Source organism: Rhea americana, unplaced genomic scaffold, assembly GCF_003343005.1.
Source record: "Rhea americana isolate MKP2758 unplaced genomic scaffold, rheAme1 scaffold_550, whole genome shotgun sequence".
Taxonomy (NCBI): Eukaryota; Metazoa; Chordata; class Aves; order Rheiformes; family Rheidae; genus Rhea; species Rhea americana.
In genome coordinates this window covers 76,646-95,486 of record NW_028186702.1, presented here as the reverse complement: position 1 = coordinate 95,486, position 18,841 = coordinate 76,646, and the positions used below count along the sequence as shown (strand labels likewise).

The 18,841-nt window shown below is 43.7% G+C and overlaps 2 protein-coding genes across 2 annotated transcripts; one reads left to right on the top strand and one right to left on the bottom strand.

Annotated features, from left to right (window-relative positions):
- The first annotated feature begins 1,204 nt into the window (after positions 1-1,204).
- LOC146587961 (feather keratin Cos2-3-like) lies at positions 1,205-1,552 on the top strand. The gene has a single exon (XM_085318766.1). The coding sequence runs from the start codon at positions 1,205-1,207 to the stop codon at positions 1,550-1,552; it is 348 nt and encodes a 115-aa protein (XP_085174892.1).
- Positions 1,553-15,211: 13,659 nt separating this feature from the next.
- LOC146587960 (uncharacterized) lies at positions 15,212-15,916 on the bottom strand. The gene has a single exon (XM_085318748.1). The coding sequence runs from the start codon at positions 15,914-15,916 to the stop codon at positions 15,212-15,214; it is 705 nt and encodes a 234-aa protein (XP_085174874.1).
- Positions 15,917-18,841: the final 2,925 nt, after the last annotated feature.

Here is an 18,841-nt window from a genome sequence, read left to right as displayed (position 1 = left end):
TCCCCTCTCCCTTCAAAATAAGGCAGTAGAAATTAGCTTCAGAAATGCCCTCATATCACAGGACTGCTTCTTTCTTGTGCAGAACAAGTTGACTGCCATAMCTGTAGTCTCTAAGGGCTGAATTTTTTCCCTTGCTGAGGAAAAAGAGAATGGAGATAGAAGTGAGCCAAAAGGTATCATGCCAAGGCTTTGAATTAAAGTCTCTAAGCTTCATCTGCCTTTGAGACTAGAAGATTTGAAAACCTTTGAACAAAATGTGGCAAAATCAATGTTATTTTGCAAAAAAAAGATTTATTTTGTCAGATCAGTAGTTCACTGTCCTATTGAGCTGAGTTATATATACTTTGATGCTTAAATGAGCGAAGGAAGTAAGTTATTTTTTGCTGTATGAGCAGAAAGAAACTGAGGAAGAATATTGTCCCTAAAGCTCTGAGACAGAAGACATCTGTAGGCTCTAAAATGGATATAACACCATTCAGGATTATMATTGCTTAATAGCAAACAATATGCAAAATGATTGCTCCACCTATCGGCATGACAAATGCAGGAAAGTGTATTTTGTAATTAGGAAGGACTGCATGCCCAAAGCATGGCTCAGACCCTGGAGGTGTTTAAGAAACCGTATAAAAAAGATGGGAGCACAGAGCTCTTCCAACCACTCTTCCCAGTATCTTCTTGGAGGTGAACTGAGTAAGTCCGACTTCAGTTAAATGCTTTGTATGACTTAAAGTCACTTTTATAGTATGAGTTTTTATATACTTACGTATGAATATTTAGTATGTCTTGGAGTATTTTTGGAAGAATCTTAGTTTCATAGAAAAGATTCATTAACTTCTTTTTCTTGGTAGGCTTTGCAGGGTGCGGGTTTTATGCTGAGGCCATGGGGCCTCGGAGACAGCCTCCTTGTTTCAGAAACAGCGTGCCAACGGCTTTCATCTGGGCCAGGGGGTGCTTTGCTTTAGGAAGTGTTTTTACTAAAAACTTCTGGCTAAATTCTCACTTCATCTTAATGAAACTTTGCTAACTTCTAACAGATCACCTGGGCTTCTTTATTTCTGCATATAAACTGCAATCAGATTTATACCTAGCTAGAGATGATTAACTTTTTGACTGTACTACGGTTTGAATACACGAGGGCTCCCACTCACAAACGTTGACCACGCTCTCCCCGCCCTGTGTTGCAGGCTTGCTCCCCGCCAGCACCATGTCTCTCTACAGGCAGGTCTGCGACACCCGCCCCTACCTGCCGTGCGACGTGAGGTGCCCCRCRCCCTACACCGATGCCTGSAACGAGCCCTGCGTCACCTCCTGYGGGGACTCCCGCGCCGTGGTCTACCCGCCGCCCGTGGTCRTCACCTTCCCGGGCCCCATCCTCAGCTCCTGCCCSCAGGAGAGCTTTGTGGGCACCTCAGCACCCCTGTGGCTGAGCAGCCCCTTTCGCCAGAGCAACTACCTGGGTGCCGGCAGCTCCTTTGGGTCCGGCATCTCCCAGGGCAGTGGCTACTCCCACAAGTCCACGACCTACCGCCGTGGGACCTGTGGGCCCTGCTAAGCCGCCCATAACCACTCCAGCGAGTGAGACCCAGTGGGGACCAGAGCAAAATCCTGATTAGCGACTGAGCAGAAGGGCATGGCTTTCAGAGGTGCAGAGCGCTGGGCTCCCGTGGGAGCCCTTACGAGCTGGGAACACTCGTCCATCCTGAGAAACAACCCCAGAAATATTTCCTTCCTGCTGGATTAGGTATCTGCTAATGACATCTCAACTCARTGTGGTTGATGGGACATGCACTTGAGTATGTATGATCTGGTATATTCTAGCCTTTCTAAATATATGGAGCATGGCTTCATGGCTTCTGATGTGTAATGAAAACACCTTTCAAGTATCCATTTTGATGCTTGTATCAACCCTATTTCACCCAGTCTGGGATTTAGAAAGAAAAAAGACAACCAGTTTCGACAGTCAAATACTATAGATCCAAAGACAGAAGTGAATCTTACAAACTGCAGCCCTGAAGATGACAACATCCATCCCCAGCAAGTGTATCCTGCACTCTCTGTATTACTGTGTTCTGCCTCTGCAAAGTCCTTCTTGTATTCCAATTAAAATTTATATTGCATCACAATGCTCAACTTCTGGTTTTCTTTTCTCCTCRGTTGGGTGTTAATCAATGGCAAAGAGCAATGTTCTGGGTGTTGCGTGCATGCTATGTTCATTCGTGATGGCTTGGCACCCCCACAACCTTTTATAAAGATGTATGGTGAAAGGGGTGGGATTAAATCGTCCTGCTGGGGTGGGTTTTATCTTCACCCTCCCAAGAGCTTACAAGGAGAAGGGACTCTCAGTTTTTTCAGTACTTCTCAAAAACTTATTTTCTTGTAAAGCCCTTCTGCTAATTGCCAATGGCAGCACTAAGAACAGATTTCAGTTTGCAGCTCTACAGCAAACCTGACAGAGACAACGCTGGCTTGAATCCCTGCATGAAGCTGTACCCAGATAGCATGGAGGGAGAGCTTTCCCCTGTTAAAGCGCCCTTTTTTTTTTTTTTTTTGGCTAAAACCAAAGGATTCATGCTCTTATTTCCAGAGAAACTGAGCTCCTGCAAGCAGAAGAAAAATGTCTTTTGCACAGATGCCTATTAGAGACTTATCGTACCTTGTAGAAGAGAAATCAGTCCCAAAAATCTTCATCTGTCAAAACCTATATCAGTCTGATTCCAATAAAGACTTATTTATAGCAGACAACTCTAGCAATTCTGAGAGTTATAGAGTCCCACAAAAAACCCAGCCAAACTTGTTTCCCCAAAGAGAGAAACTTTAGAAAAGCAGGTAAAGAGCCTGGAGCTGCAAGTGCTTTTATCCRATTTTTCCAGCTGCCTAGAGGCTAGAAGACACATGTGTTGGCAATTAGCTCATCTACTTGTAAATCAGATGTTGTTGCAAGGATCATTCCTTCAATTGCTGTAATTATTTTCCTTAGTGGTGTTAGACAGTTCTGAGCCCCGCATAGTGTGATATTCATCTGAGAACTGACTTGGACTTCTTTATTATCAATAGTATTGGCTGGCAGCATAAGAATTTTCTTTGCAAACAAAGCATACAAAATTTATCATCAGGTTTTGAAAATCTTGGCTTGAATTTGTTCTTCTATGTGCTGAAGAAAGCCAAAGCCTCCAACTTAGCTCCAGCTGAGTACAACTGCAGGCATTTATTTCTATGGAGAATTACAGCTTCTTTGCAYAATGAAGTAGCAAGAAAAGTTATCATTTGCAAAGGAGGACTTGTATCATTTGTAATATGGATGTTTTAATTAGGAGAGCTTAGTCTAGCACTTGATGGGATTGATTTTCTATCTTTTTCTACAATATAAACTCAGGTTCTGTGTAGGGTAATCTCCTGTAGTACCTTTTCAATTGATAGAGCAAATTTATGCCATGAAATAAACCGTAAGGCTCACAAATGTAAGAACTCAAATTTACTAGAGTAGAGACACAGGTTTGTCTTTTATAGGACAGAAAATAACCTTGACCTRCATGGCTATGAAGAGCCTGCTTAGATGGGTGATATGATCATGTTTTAAAGTGAAACTATTACTCATTACCAAGACCTAAAACTGTAGCAACACGTCATTAATCTTATTCTAGTAGGACACATCTACAGCATGTTAATCACACGGAAGTGATTAACACTTCGCTTTGAAGTCCTTTATTCCGTGGAAAAAATTAGAACAACTCAGATAAGCATTGCCTCGAGCTTCCTCATAACCAGCCCACATAATTTAAGCATAATCTGTATAATAAAGGACGGAGATTAAATTGTCAAGCAGTAAAGGCRTAAATACGAGAGAAGAATAAGAATTTGGCGAGGCAGGTTAATGCTGCTCAGCCTGCACAGGAGGCACCCTCTGGTTTATCTAGCCGAACCGAGGGGCAGAACGACTACCGCACCGTTGGCAGCAGCAATGGACCTTATCCAGAGGTCAGAAGGGAAGGCCAGAAAAGAGTCTGTGTCTGGAGAATGGTTTAAACAGAGGCGCAAATCAAGAGGAGTGAACTGCAGCAAACGCTGTGCTGACCAGAAACCAAGGTCTTGGTTAAACGAGGCACAGTTTAACAGCCAAGTGACTGTCATTTCCCTGAGCGCCTCTCATTTTTGCAAACCAACACAGCTGCAGGCTTTCTCCCACCTTTTTATCTGGGTCTCATGGGGATGCTGGTCCCAGGCAAGGCTGGAGCAGATGCGAACATCGAGGTCCAATGCGCCGTGCCAGGGCCATGCACCTCCTGCCCCTTACAAGTGCCCCCCTTATCCCGCTGCTGCCCTGGGCACGTTCCTGCTCCAGGGGCTGGTGACATATCCACTAAAAACCAGACAAGCAGAAAAGCAGGTGGATGTTTATGGCCTCCCAACACCTTATTTTCTGAGGGCTAATAGATGACTCAGTTAGCCCTCAGTTAYGTGCCTAAGCCAAATTCCTCCAACATTTTGTCTAACTCTGCATTAAAAGACTTTTTTCCTGGGATGGAGACTCAGGTCTCTGTAAACTTGAAACACACAGCAGGGAGCTATAGTGAAAAATCACGGTAAAAATAAGACACAGGAGCAAGTGAATTCCTGGGGGAAGATTCCTGACCCATTCTCAAAACAGCTGACACCCTCCTGGGGAGTAAGCAGAAAATCCCAGATTAGCATTTACCTACTCTTAATCTTATTAGGTAGCTTGTAAATGCCAGCAATGCTCAGATGCTTCATTTAACACCCTAAAGGGACAGATATTGCACAAATCCAGGACAGGAGACACTGTCTTTCCTGAGGTGTTTAACATATAAGCATAAAATAACAGCATGCATAATTGCCAGGGACAAATTCATAGTACTAGTGATAATAATTTCATTTAACAATTAACAGGTGCCATAACAGCAGCAGTTGCACTAGGAATTAAGAAATGATGCATGTGCTAATCATTTTAACACTAGCTTTAACAGCATTAGCAGTGTCTTTACTAACATTTGCCCTCAGCATTCCTCCTCCCTCTGGTCAGCACTTTGGTCTCTAGTGCTTGTGACTCAGTAACAAATGAATAATTTACAGAATGAAAATATAACTTTAGGAATGAGCTTTCTCAGTGAGTTCAGAGCTCCTGTCACTTGGCTGATGGTTTGCTGACAGCTACTGGTGGAAACTGGACATGAGGAATGGACGCTCAGTCCTTAAAGATCAGAGCAAGCTTAGTTGCCATCTCCCCCCTGCGTGCCTGGGCCAGGACAGGATGGGCACCCTGGTGCACAGCCCCAAATCAGTGCCCTGGGGGGTGACATAGTGCACGCTGACTGCTCAGGCTGGATACCGTAGCTGTGGCCAACATCAAATGTTTCTGAAGAAAGCATAAGAGCCGGAAACGATGAACTAGATTACTACAACTTTGGAGCTATTTCATCTGGAAACCTATCAATTAGAAGAGATGAGAGTTGCCACTCAGAGGATCCCAGGCTGTCATTACCAGGAGCTCTGACCATCCCGTAGCTCTTTCCTCTTGGAAAGAGCTAATTTCCTCTTCTTCATTCCGTTCCCAGGAAGCTGTATAGACTTCCTGCCCTGCTTCGGGGCTTCGGGAACAGCACATGCTCAGAGCAGCGAATGTGCTGACACATTCATCCCTCAAACACTAGAAAACAACCAGGTACAACACTGGAGCATCCTCCAGAGAGCAGCTGCAGGCCATGCAGCCTCTGCCATGAGCATGCTGGCTCCTGCCCATACCCAGGCTCTYGGCTATGGAGATAAATGTGGGTTTGGGCCACTGATTAAAAAAAAAAAAAATGACACCCCGACACAGAAGTCAAAAGAGTTTGCTTTAAGTAGCATAACCTGACCATCAGTGCTCTCCATCGTGTCCTGCTTGGGGAAGCACCGCCAATGTTATATTTCAGAGAGGAGCAATTACTCAATGTTGGGGCGTCTCTCTCCAGCAATTACCTGGCGGTTACTAACCCTGCACATCGCTGTGGTCAGGGAACCATCGTTGTCAACATCTTCTGAAACTCCTTGTTTTGAGCAGGCTTTCTCAGAGTGTTGCTTCAGGGATCTCCTCAGTGACTCAACACTCTCTAGAGGCCATTTTGACATGCAGGCAGCATGCCAAACCTCTTGATCTATCAAGAGCAAAACATAAGCAGATTCAGTACAGAAACAAATTCATTCCTCATGCTGAGGAGTGAAGTGTGCTCCCAGGGTACAGAGCTGCTTCCTGACTTTTTCTTACAAAGCGTAGCCACCAGCACCAAGACCTTCAGCACCATCCTGGCTTTACCACGTTAATTATACCAGGGGTTTTACTCTGTCTGCAAAGAGATTTTGGTCTGCCTGAACATGACATGTCATGGGCAGATGTATTTTCAGCTGATGCTCAGCTCCAGATGTGAATGCAAAACGTTAGGTCTCTCCAGCCCTTGTATTTGTCATACAGCTTTTGCTTATRCCATTTCAGAGCCCAGTGATTGATTCTTATAGACTGACATAAAAGCGTTACAGGGACAGAATAAGTTTCTGCATCATGGGAGAATCTGCCTCTTATGCATCACTTTTGCAAAAGAATATGTTTTAGTTCATTACCATGTCTTACTGACTCAAGTTTTGGAAAGTGAAGTGTCTTACTGTGATGATTTGCAGAGCTGATTCATGCACAAAAATTAAATGTTGATGAGGGATATGGCATTGCCCTGTCCTTGCCCAAATGTGTGGTGAAACATTCCTACCTGCTTTAAAAATGCCACTTGCTCATAATGTGATAATTGTTGCTACTTGTCAATCTTTTTAATATGTTCGCAATACTGGTCTTAATACTGCATTTTATCACAGCTCTTCCAAGGAGTAATTGTGGGCCCAGATAACCGATTGCATTGCTTGCGGCCAGGTAACACACAAATCCACGAGGCCCAGACTTTTCAAAGTCTYTATGTTTGATAGCTTGTTTTCAATATTTGCCACTTAGTGTGTCTGTACCTGTTCTGCAAATACAAAACAATAATCTGCCCAAACATCTTTTTTTTTTTTTTATTTTTGCCTTCTCTAGTAGCTTTTAGGTGCTGCCGTGAAGAAATTGTCTGCTATTTTGCTTATATCAGGACCGTCAAAAACTAAAATTTAGCTGTGATGTGCAGGAAACRCTAGGATTTATGTTAAACACAAAAAGCTAGCAGCAACTGACTATAATCCCAGCCTCTGCGCTGTAGCAAGTCAATTAGCTTTAAGACAGCAATTATCTTTTCTATGAAAAAAGTGATGCAATAACTCCCTGCTTTCCATAAAACATTAGCAATGGCAAAAACGTAGTGAAATGCAAAGCAGCCAGCAGAGTGCCAGGCAGCACCTCCTCACAGTGTAGACAGAGGTGATGGAGGGTTGGCAGCAGCGCGGGCTGATCACCACCCTGGGAGAGGCATTGGCGACAGCTTTGCRAAGGGAACCCTTTTCTCACGGGGGAAGGAAATTAGGAGGCTTCTGACATCTGTGGCAGCTTCTCACTGCGGCTCCCGTGACGCAAGCTGGAGCTGTGCTCCGAGCCCGGAGCGGAGCTCAGACCCTGGCGGTCGTCTGCAGCAAAGGGAAAGGAGCCGGCTGGGCGTAGTGCAGCCCTCGTGGGCGAGTAGGCGCCAGCACCCACTCTGGGCACCCCAGTGGAGCGTTTTGTGGGTGGTTCAAGTTGTCCCTGGCCCGCAGGGTTGCGTGCGTGGAGACAGGTTTGGCAGTCCCTGCTGCAGCCGGTGCCACAGGAGGGCAGCAGCCCTGGTGAGGAGCATCCAGCCCCAGCACTCCTACCACGGGCGGGAGAGCTGAACCCGCCTGGGAGAGTGTCTCCAGGGCTGGACTGGGAGTTGGCCATGAAGATGAACCTCCAAATCCACCGGACAAGGTGTTTGCTGCTTCCCCGACCACATATTTCCAGCTGCAGGAAGAAGATGGGTTCCTGGTTGTTGCTGCTTTGCAATTTTATCTAGAGCTGGTTCCTTTTTAGGTTTTCCTGTTTCCTTTTGGGGTTTTTAAGTTGTTAGGAAAATAACTTGTTTTAAAATGTGGTCACCCGGTGAGTGGGGCTGTGCCCCCTGGAACTGCTCTGCTAAAGAGTCTGAATGCATTTCTTGAGCCCCTCCCCAAAACTCAGACTGATCGACAACAGCCAAGCATCTTGGTCATTAATATAAAAGGAAACATCATAAAGCAAAAGAAAAACAACTTACTGAAAATCATCAGTTTACTAGGAAAAAATATGTATATCCTTAGTAGACGTGGAGGTTGACATGTGTGAAACCGTGACCTTCTTTTGCAAAGTAGAGTTATTACAGAGTCTTGGGGAATGTAACCCAAGTAATATACTGTTAGCATTACRTTAACATACCACTTTACCTGTGTAATACGTAGATGTGTGTCTGCAAAGTGCCCTTGCAGCCCTTTGCTCTGCAGAAGTCTCAGCACATTTCTGAGTGGGTATAATTGCCAAAATGACATGGTATTACGCAGGCACAAAAAGACCATGACTTGAGTAAACGAGCACACATACATAGGCATTAGAGAAGGAGGAAGTTAACATAATATTTAGTATAAAAACAGCATCTGAAATTGCTTGATGCGAGTAGAACATATTTCATGTCCTAAATGGCATCTGCCTAGAGGGACCCACCACTTGCATCAGCTGGGCAGACTGAAGACCTTGGGCTTTGACAAACACCCAGGAGATAGTAAGTAACCCCGGATCCCCACGTACCTGTCAACATTTTCATGTGAAAAAGCATTCCTCGCAAAAGCCAGCCAGAAAAGTTTTGATGCAGGAATATGAAGAATATCTTGAATATGGATCCATTTTGTTTATAGAAAAATAAGGCTCCAAATAGGAATGAATATGGTGCTCACTGATCCAGTGGAAGGACTATTTCTGTGACTTAGAGCTGTTTCTGTTTCTCTATATACAAGGCTGAGAGTTGCTGAAAAAGCACTGCAAATTATAAGTAGCAAAGGAAAAAGGAGATTCAAAAGGCCAATGGTTTGATGCAGCTGCATTTTAATGTAAATGCAAAGTGGAGTAAACATTTGCAGAGAGAATAATGCAGACTAGAAAGAGTATATTGCTAGAGACAAGAAAGCTAAAACCAATTCCCCATTCCAACGTGACATATTTCATGAAGATGTTCACTTTTCTCACACTTGCTGAGTCTGACATTCAAATTTCATTTCCAGTCCCTATGTGTGATTGCTTTCTAAAGCATGGGCAATATCAAACTGAGTAGAGAAAGTTAAAAGCATAAGTGTAAGACGCAAAGCCGTAAGAAGAAAGAGTTCATTAATCTAAGCTCCAGCATTGTAATAGATTTCAATGTTGGGTCTTTGTTTTTGGAACTGTTTCCCTTGACTTTGATAGGAAGTCAGGATGCTCAGCACCCTCAAAGCCATGCCTAGAAACCAAATGCCGTGCTCTTTCGCTTCTTTTTCCCCAGTATTCTTTCTGTTTTAAGCCAATTAGACCTTTCTGCAGATGCTCCTCTTGCAAGGATGGGTCCACTTGGTGGAATAGCTGTAGGAGCGCTCAGAGACACACTTTGAGGCACATGGGGGCTCACACCTTGGGACACAGGCAGGCTCACATCTTGGGGCACACTGTGGGACACATGGGGGCTCGCTTCTTGGGACACAAATGGGCTCGCTTCTTGGGGCACATGTCTGGACGCAGGGCTGGACGCAGGGCTGGACGCACGGCTGGACGCAGGGCTGGACACATGGCTGGACGCAGGGTTGGACACAGGGCTGGACACATGGCTGGACGCAAGGTTGGACACAGGGCTNCTTCTTGGGACACAAATGGGCTCGCTTCTTGGGGCACATGTCTGGACGCAGGGCTGGACGCAGGGCTGGACGCACGGCTGGACGCAGGGCTGGACGCAGGGCTGGACACATGGCTGGATGCAAGGTTGGACACAGGGCTGGACACATGGCTGGACACATGGTTGGATGCACGGCTGGACGCAGGGCTGCACGCAGGGCTCCACGCGCTCAGCAGTCTTCACCGCAGCCACCCCTGCGGCAGCCTGGACCTGGGCAAGCTCTGCCGACTCTGTGGAGCCCACGAGTGTTTCCTGTGGGTAGGTGGTGAGGATGGGCCCCGGGAAGGTGACAGTGACGGGTGGTGGGAAGATGATCACCCGGGAGTCAGGGCAGGCCACCACGCAGGGCTCGTTGCAGGCGGCAGCAAGGGGCTCGGGGCAATTGGCCCCACAGGGGGCAGAACATGGCTCAGTGCACAACGTCTTCTCGCAGGACATCTTGCCGCACTGGAGYAGACCTGAGAGGTGCAGGATGGAGCAAACATAAAAGCAAATGAGCCAGTAGGGCATTATCAAAGCATGAGACTAAACTAGCGTGAGCCCTGAAGGGACATAGGTCAACAGCTGGGCTACCACCATCCTGTTCCTCTTTGCTTTGCTCTCTCTCTTGCTCTCTCTTTTTTTTTAATTTCTGAGGAAGTAAAATTCCTAATAAATCTGGGCTGAATTTTATGATTTCTTTATTTTGAAATAAATTGAAGGATGGGGAGGTAATCTGGAAAATGCCATAAAACCCCATTTCAAGACAGCAGTGCAAACTTAATCAAACTCAAAATCAAAAGGTGGAATGAAGGAGCTAGGTAATGTGTTGTTTCAGATGGTATGAAATATTTTTGTTTTAGCGAAGGTGATTACTTATTTTTTTGTCTAGCTGAGCAGCAAAGTAGAAAAAACACATAGGTGGAACTTGGTTTGACTCAAGTTATTTCTCCCTTTTTTTTCCTTTTGTTGTTTTGAACATGTTGCCATAATGCACATTATTCATCTGAAATGTCTAAACCTTTAAATCTAAATTGAGATCTTATCTCCAAGCTCGCACCCTTTCACTCTATTATATCTATTAGCTCTATATTTTTGAATTAAATTACAAATCCTACAGCAAAATGAAAGCCATAGATGGCTTAAAAAATAGACCCAAAATGTAACATACAGTACAGAATACTTACAGTGTATAATATATTCTCTGACAGCCTTCTGAATGTTTTGCATAAAAGCAAGTAGTATTATATAGTAGAGATTTTCCAGATTCTCATTTTCTCTAGGTAGCTACACTGACAGATACTGTAGGAGTTCCCTGGCTGTAACCCCCTGGGTCCAATACGACATATTTCAGAAGACAAATTAGGAGCCCTAAACGGGCATATTTTATAATATCACATCCCTAGAGACACTGTATACGACCAGCTGGCTCTACTCTGACTCTAGCTGTCTTACCAGCACAGTATTCATATCACCTATCTCCATATTTACACATGATGCCTCTCTCCAAAATTAGACGAAATTCAGAAGCCACAAGTCCAGAACAACATTGCCAAATGCATACTGCTGGCTAAGATATTTTAAGGCTAAATACACGAAACAATATGATCTAGACTTCAAATGAATTTTTAAACCTCAGTCCACCAGTGCCTCGAAATGACTGCTTAGCAAATAGCTCCTTTATGAAAAGAAACTCCTGAATRCTGTAAAGAATCACAGAATATGTATTCAAAATGCAGTCCTGAAGTAAACCCAAAGATTTCAAAAGTGACATCTTTTGGCAATAAAAGGCTACATCAGAATCCAACTTACTCAGTTCACGGAGGAGAAGTCAAGAGAACCTGCTGGAAGGTTGTGAATCATGAATGTTTTTATATACCTTCCTCGACCACCAGGCTGATGCAAGAAAATGACGTCATATTTGTGCATTAGGTTCCATTACTCCCCAAACAAAATTTGGTGTGTAATTACAGTAATTGTTTTGCTTAGTGTTTGTGTTCGCTACCCTATTCTCACCAGCATGTGACATGCACATTCCCGTCCGTGGATTCTTTTCATTTCCTAGTTTTAAGCATCAGACCCATGCTTGCAGCCCAGGCAGCAGGTCTGCAGGGTTAAAGGGTTAAATCCAGGCTTGCGTGGGAGCCCTTTCAGTCCTGCTGTTCATGGGAGGCTCAGTACGACTGATTCTTGCAGTTCCTTAGAAAAGAGGAACATGTTTTATKCTTAGGATCAACACCTCCAAGAATGCATTAGGGCCTAACCTAGTATTAGTAGCAAGCAAGCTAGCCAGTTTAAAGCTTGTTAGGATGTGTTTACAAAAACAACAGTCACTGCATGACTGTAGTGTCAGAATTGTCTTGGAGAGACACTCCTAGAGAGCCCAGCCTTGCCTGTGGTGGCCAGCTCCTCACATGATGTTCAAGGTGCTTCCAAGGCAAGGGTATACTACTTTGCAAGGGACTGACATGGTAGCCTTTGCCACAGCTGAGCATGAGAGGTCTCCTACTCTGCAGTATAGTTCTCCCTATGCAGTAAGGAAGAAACACGAGGAGATAAAGCTTTTTTGGTTAAAAGGGGATGGTGAGAGGGATCTAGAAGTTGCTCTGTTTCGTTTGGATGAGATCACTGTAYGTCCAGTCCCTTCCACAGTGGTTATGGTCACAATTGTGTCAGAAAAATGCTGGTGAGTATGGAAAAGAGTGCTRTGGAAAACCTGGGAGAAGTGAACAATACTTTGGGAAAGCTAGCAAAGCTGATTTAACCATGCTTAATGTACAGGGATACCAGGAAAAAGAGGAGCAATTGATTTATCTAACATTACTCAGGAAGGCTAAACAGAGAACTGAGTTACTGTACTTATTTGTTCCCAACTTGACATGTTGAGATGTAGCATTTCACACCATGTTTCTAATGACCTAGCCCCTCAGATGATAGAAGTATCATACTATTGAGATAGGTAAATATATTCTGATGTGGAATGGTGAATACTTGGCCAATATATTTTAAATGATTTGGATAACAAATGCCAAGCTGACTTTCAATCAAAAAAAAAATAAAAATAAAAAAAATAAAAATCAAAGGGATCCGAATTCCCAAGGCGTTTTTCATTACCTGATTTAGAGAATCACATGGGCGGCCCTGACATACATATTTCAAAGTGACGCTATGATTCAGTCCTCTGGAGTTTAATACTAGTAACCTATTATTAACATCATAACACCACAATACTTTGCATGTATAAAACATTAGTGGGTGTTTCCAAAACTATTTGAAAGCATTTCCTCAGAACATTTTCAGTAAGTGTTCTTGCCTAGAGGATCCTACAAAATCACTTTGCTTCCAAGAGATAATTGATAGCCGAAARGTTGCATCATAAATAATAAACACAAATGTCATATATATATGGAAATGAAGGTGAGGAAACAAAACCAGAAACTATGCAATGTGTGCATGCACCCTCTGTTCTGTCTGGCAGATCCCAAGAGCCCAGTGACAGCCCGGCCAGTGCTGCCCAACTGAATGTGCTCACATAACTTTTATCCTACTGGTCTACATGGGAGATTAGGTCTGCTCTGAAGAGTATCTGTCAGTTGTTGTTGGGAAGTATGGGAAAAAGCCCAGTCTCGACGGTGCGTTTAAGGCTTTGGAAAAGCAGTGTCAGTCTATGAATGCTCCTGGTAATGCTAAGCTTGCAGGACAGTGTCCACCTGAATCATGTGCACCACATTTGGCTGCCTGGGAGACACTTCCAGCTTCTGCAGCTCATGCCTTGGCCGCATTTCTAACCGGGGAGCATTTTCTGCACAGCCCAGCAGGAGGAGCAGAGCTGCACGCAGGAGGAGCTGGTTGCACTTCCCCAGGCCTGCCTCCCTTCCCGGGGCCGTATATGTGTACAAGTATATATACAACCCCTTATGCTCTTCTTCTCTAAAATAAACAAATCAAGTGTGCTGGATAGTTTCCGTGAAATCAGACCAAGAAGAAACTTCACATGTCAACTTGCAAGTGTCTATAAGGAGGGGAAGAGTCTCCAGGTAGGCAACAAACATTTATTTAGTAACTGCGCTAGCATCCAGTCTCCAAACCCACGACTTCCACATCTCCATTCCAGCAKGCAGAATCCCATAAAGATCTTAGAAAGGAAACCTGATGTGCACATACACCAGGAGGGAAGTGGCTGTTGCAAGATTTCTGATTAAATTTAGAAAAAAATTGAAGAGTTGTACAATTTTGTAGTAAACCTCATGGCTATGTCTACATTGCCATTAAAACTGTGGCTACAATTCATATAAGCGTAGTAGATACAGCCTTTAGCTAGCTAGAGGAGCTTTTTCTGGCAGTACAGACATGGGAAGGAAAGAGCTTCTTCCCTTCGCGCTAAAATTCAGATAAAGATCTGAGATTCATTTTCCTCTCTCTTGTTGCTTTCACTGGCCATATGATGCTCATGATGACTCCTTGCTGCTGCCTTGTTTCTCTCTCTGTTGCCTTCCCAGACCTCCAAGGGCATGGGAGAGACAAGAGCAAATCACAGCTGATATTCCTGTGTTTTCATCTGKTTTTTTGAGGATTTCTTGTTTTTTTCTTTTTTTTTCTTTTACTTATTCTCATTTAGGTCCCATTTTTATAAAGACACGAACAGGTGCTTCATTGTTAGCAGAGTAGTCTGACCAGATTCAAAAGATGAGTCATGCCTTTATGGGAAAGTATCTTAAAAACAATTAAGAGGAGCAGAGAGCACTCAATCAAGCAAGAGCTGAAGGGCATGTGTGTGCACAGAGCTAAGTATTGAATGTTTCATTGCGAAATCTAAACAGTGAGATCTCTGTGTAAAAGAATTGTTAAATTAACAACGAACTTAAACTGATATTATAGGTCCTTATTTTCAAGAAGAGCATGTCTGCAATTATTTAATAGTTCTAGGAAGGTATCAGCTGACTTAACCTTTTGAGCCTATGTCAGATAACATCAGCAAATGCTGAAGTATGTTGTGCAAGACTTGTGTTCCCACCATAAAACACAACTCTATGGCATGATAAAGGAATATGACTCTTATTTCAGGCCTTTAGGACACTTAGTTTTTGCAGGGGTACTGCAGAATTATCCCAAAGTTGAAAACAAACTACAAGGAAAAAAAATATCTGGATTGTGTTTGAATGCAGCATAGTTTTAATGGCAGAAGTACAGAATGTGTTTGACAGAGACCATCAAGCAGAGCACAGGGGAGGCTCCCCAGGGCTTCGGGAAGGGCTGCAGCTCCGCGCACACTCGTGAGCAGGTCGGCTGGCTGTCACGGSACTGCAGCTTCTCCTCTGCAGCGAGCGCAGCCCAGGGCTGCCGCAGCAGGAGACGCGGCCCCTTCAGAAACCACCAGCGTTGCAGCTTCCTCCGCCCACRGACGAYGCTCCAGAAGTGTAYGACCTCCTGTAACCAGAGGAGCTCCCCAGGCCAAAGGACCTGCCTCCTCCGTAGGAGCCCCCGCTGAAGGAGGACCTACGTCCTCCGTAGCAGCTCCCAAAGCCCAAGGAGCTGCCACCACCATACGAGCCCCCAAAACCCCCTCCATACGAGCCCCCAAAGCCCAAGGAGCCACCCCCTCCATAGTAGCCGCCAGAGCCAAATGACCTGCCACCTCCATAGTAGCCCCCAGAGCCAAATGATCTTCTACCACTGTACAAGCTCCCAGAGCCAAACGACCTGCCCCCTCCGTATGAGCCACCCACACCTAGGGAACTGCCACCACCATATGAGCCACCCGCTCCAAACGAACTGCCTCCTCCGTACAAGCCCCCAGCACCAAATGAGCCCCCATATTCAGCCGAGTCTGCTATCCTCAGGAAGCCTCCGTCGTTTGGGAGCACGGTGCCCACAAAGCTCTCCTGCGGGCAGGAGCTGAGGATGGGGCCCGGGAAGGTGAGGACCACGGGCGGCGGGTAGACCACRGCGCGGGAGTCTGCGCAGGAGGTGACGTAGGGCTCGTTCCAGGCATCAGCACATGGCTGTGGGCAGGTCACCTCACACGGTGAAGAGCATCTGCTGCTAAGGAGCTGTCCACCTGAAGACATCTTTTACGATGGATATAAACCTGTAGCACAAGTCAAGGGGTGGAAGTAACAAGAAATGCAGCTCTACAGCTTTATACAACCTCTGTTGATGATAAAAGCTATATGTTTCCTGCTAGAATAAATTATTATATTTCCCATAATATGAGAATTACTCTTGTGGAGATGAGTATTGCTAACCCAGTCTGAAATAGTTCTTCAGTAYGTCCAAAGCTAGATAATATAGAAACAAAGTCTACTGCACTTCAGTATTGCTGTCAGTAAGTGATATAGCTTTCTRAAATGCTTTCAGCTTGTTTTTGTTCTAAGAGTGTATCTTGCTGTCTTTTAGCACTATCAGTTCTACTGAGGCTATTCACCAATTTCAACTCTTACATATTTCCTGGAAACAGTTTTGATAGATTCAGTACTTATAAACCAACAGTGGTTCTTGCCATCTAGTAATGTGCATGCATACATATAAGCATACATATATACATATATATATAAATACATATACACACACCGATTTTAAGAAATGCCAAACTAGTCATGTCTAACACAGGAGTATGGTTTTAGCTGTGAACCAATGGAATATTTAYGTTTCGGCCTCCTTATTTAATTAAAAGGGTTTAATTGACATTTTCCTCTTCTGGCTTGGCAGAACACAGCCTTATATTTTAACATTCCCCTACCAGTGGCTACTGCTGAATGGCTAAAAAAGCTCAACTATGGAAGAAATAAAACAAAACTGGTAATTGCTGATCATTGCAAAGTATTGGTGTAGGCTTCTTTCCCAAGTTAAACTCCGATAGCAACATCCCCAATATTACAGAAGAACTTAAAGAAAGAGAGCTTACCAGGTTCGCAGAGAAAACCAGATGAAGCGAGGAGGCTGGTGAACCTGGAGTAAACACTACGCTTTATATACCCTTTCAGACTGGCCCCAGGTATGCAACATGCTTTTGTATATGAGGCTTAATAGTTAGCCAGCAAAATATTTTGCTGCATAAGCTTCTTCTAATTGTTATAAGTGTTTTGATAACTGATAATGATTAGTAAATCAGCCTCACATCATACAATATGTGCAATACACCCTTGATCTYACTTTAATCCTTAAATAATTTTTATGTCCTTTTTATTACTAATGCCACTTCCTGACCTCATTCGAATTGCAGTGGCACTGATTTGAGCTCCATTTGCTTCGGCTACTTTTAAGCAAGCTAAAGACATGAATTTGGTTCTGACAGAAGTATTTTCAGTTCTGCAAAAGACCCCATTAAATTCAGAATTGCAGAGAGCTGAGAAAAGTGCGTATTTCATCTTTGCAACTCCTCAGATGGAGCAAATCACTTTTTTTCTGCCTGTTAATCATCCACCCAAACAGCTGCTTATGAAAGTGCTTTGTCATTCAAGTATGTACAAAGAAGCACCATGGGAGAACATGAGGGAATTTTGACATCTTCCTTCTCCTTTTGTCATCTTTCAGGAGATCTGAAATCATAGAATCATAGAAATATTCTAGCAGATGCACTGCCATTGCCCAGGCAAAAGTAAAGTCTTTTTGGACAAGGAATGCATGTGTGTAGATTAATGTATCTACAGTTGCTTGGATCTAAACCAAAAAATAAACATCTTAAGAGCGGTAAAGACTCTTTTTTCAAGAAAGCCACTCCAGTATCCCTAAATGAGTACTTACAAGTCTCTTATTTGCAGATATAGAAAGAAGTCTCTAAATAGGAAGATATCTAAGCAAAATTTTCTTTATCAATAATGAGAAATGTAAGGAGAACATTAGATGTGATCAATATTTTTGTGGCATTGTAACATATAAACTTGATACTGGTATGTGCTAGCAACAGCAAACACTTTAATGCTTTGTTTCTAAATCAAAATAGAGTAATTCTAGATTTTGACTCAGTCACAGTCATGAGGAGAGAGTAAATGCAACCTATCTGGAATTCAATGGTTGGTTTTCCAAACTGCCACTTTTTGCATTATGTTTAATGTTTCTTTCACACACTTCTGGCAYTTTCAAACCTGGTAAGAAAATGGAGCACAGGGAGCTTATAAGGTTAAGATCTTGCATCAGAATGAGAGCGAGTTCTATCAGGCATCAGTGGGCAGCCCTTGATTTAGCAGTTCTGATAGTCAGCAGTTCTTCCTGAGCTCCTCAGTCAATGTGTACCTTCCCAGTTTCCTGCCGTTGGGTTGAGAAATACCAACTTACTTAAAGGAACCTGGACACTGACTGCTGCTTCTCCCCACATTTCAGCACCATTTRGGTGACTTCTACAAGCCACCAGTCTATTTGCAATTCAGACTTTAAAGAAGAAAAATGGAGTATTATGTACAAAAGCAATTTATAAGCTTGATACATCCCTCAGCCAGATGCACCTAGACTCACTCCCTTTTCAACTCTAGTAAGGGCCAGGTATGATATCAGCTGTCTGTTGACTTTGTCAGATTTGGAGGATAAAATAAAACACAGGGTGTGTAACACTTGTCAACCGACTTGGAATTGAGAATAAACTAATGATCGTATCGCTTATGAGAACAATTAGAACAATTACAGAAATAATCCATACAGCAAAACATGGTTTGGCAACACGCAAGGAGCTCTTGCACAAAGCATAGCTCACATCCTACAGGTGGTCTGAGAAGGTATATAAGAGCACTGTGAACACTTCRGTCTCATAACAACTGCTCTTCTGCAACTCTTCTACGCTTCTCCAGATTTGGTAAGTTGAATTTCTTTCATTTTTTTATTTCATTTATTTATATATATTTATGGACCATTAGGAAAATATTTTSATCATTTACTAAGGGCTCAGTCTTCCACAAGAAGTGTGATACGCGGCTCTTTGTCTTTTCTTACATATATATATATGTATAGTCATTTAAATGTACACCTCTGTAGACACAGATGTTAATTGTAAGACTGGATTC